The 1,107-nt window shown below is 35.2% G+C and overlaps 1 protein-coding gene across 1 annotated transcript; it reads right to left on the reverse strand.

Moving 5' to 3' along the window:
- Positions 1-245: 245 nt before the first annotated feature.
- LOTGIDRAFT_177057 (hypothetical protein) lies at positions 246-1,067 on the reverse strand (the record flags this gene model as incomplete). Its single annotated transcript, XM_009050699.1, has 1 exon — positions 246-1,067. The coding sequence occupies one exon, from the start codon at positions 1,065-1,067 to the stop codon at positions 246-248; it is 822 nt and encodes a 273-aa protein (XP_009048947.1).
- Between the last annotated feature and the right edge of the window lie 40 nt (positions 1,068-1,107).

The raw sequence follows: 1,107 nt of genomic DNA on the forward strand, positions 1-1,107 counted from the left end.
GAACACCCTTATAACCGTTCTCACTGTTAGAGTAAAATATTTTACCATCCCACATATGCCGATACGACTCAATAAAATCATCATTCCAATGTGTCTCCTGAACGCACACAATATCCAAGTTTTTAATTCTAAAATCAGCCAAAAGAGTTTCAAATTTCACAATACTTCTTAAGCCGCAAATGTTTAAAGTTGCAATCTTAGCCATTGTTGAAATTAGTAAAGGGCAAATACAAAAAAACAAAATTTTACAATTTCCCAACATTTTGATCAACAATATTTTTGATATTGTGTTTACGCATTGATTCAAACTTCTTCTTTTTGGATGATAAAGTAAAATGATTTTTAACACATTTTAAAACAGTTTCTTTATTAGGTGCAGTTACAAGACGTGTGCGCCTTTGTATTACATTAGTAGAGGAAGAACTAGTTTTAAAATCATCCGTTATTGAGGATTCCAACATTTGACTATCATCATCAACACTGCTTTCCACACTATCAATTTCACTAGAAACAGAAGAGGCAGCGCCTTCAATAATGTTCAGTTCCACATTCACACTCTTAGAATTTTTAACACTTGCATTATTATTATCAACAGACCTCTTCTCATCAACAGACCTCTCAGAAATCATCTCATCAATAGGTTTAATATCAACAGCCTGAATTTTACTACTCAAAATATCATCAGAAACGGGCCTATTTTCGACAACACGCTCAATTTCAACAACGGAACACTTATCAGCAACAGACCCAAAATCTACAACAGGCCCAATTTCAACAACTGGCACTTTCTGAACAATGGGATTATTTATATTATCAGACCCGCTCTCCACAACAGATTCAATATCATTGGCGAATTTATTGTCAGATTTCAGGTCACCACCAGGAAAGGGGGTAGAATTATGGTTAGGGATATTATCCCTGTCAAACATTGAAGTATCACGATCAGTAACACATTGGCATTCCCAATCATACTTTCGGCATCTCTTGCAAAATATGGCAGTACATGAACGTTTTCCATGCCCATGTTTCCTGCATCGAAAACATTTAAACTCTTGGCAATCAGACATCATATGACCAGATTGAAGGCAAACAAAACATACCTTTTCC

Source organism: Lottia gigantea (assembly GCF_000327385.1).
Source record: "Lottia gigantea unplaced genomic scaffold LOTGIsca_15203, whole genome shotgun sequence".
NCBI lineage: Eukaryota > Metazoa > Mollusca > Gastropoda > Lottiidae > Lottia > Lottia gigantea.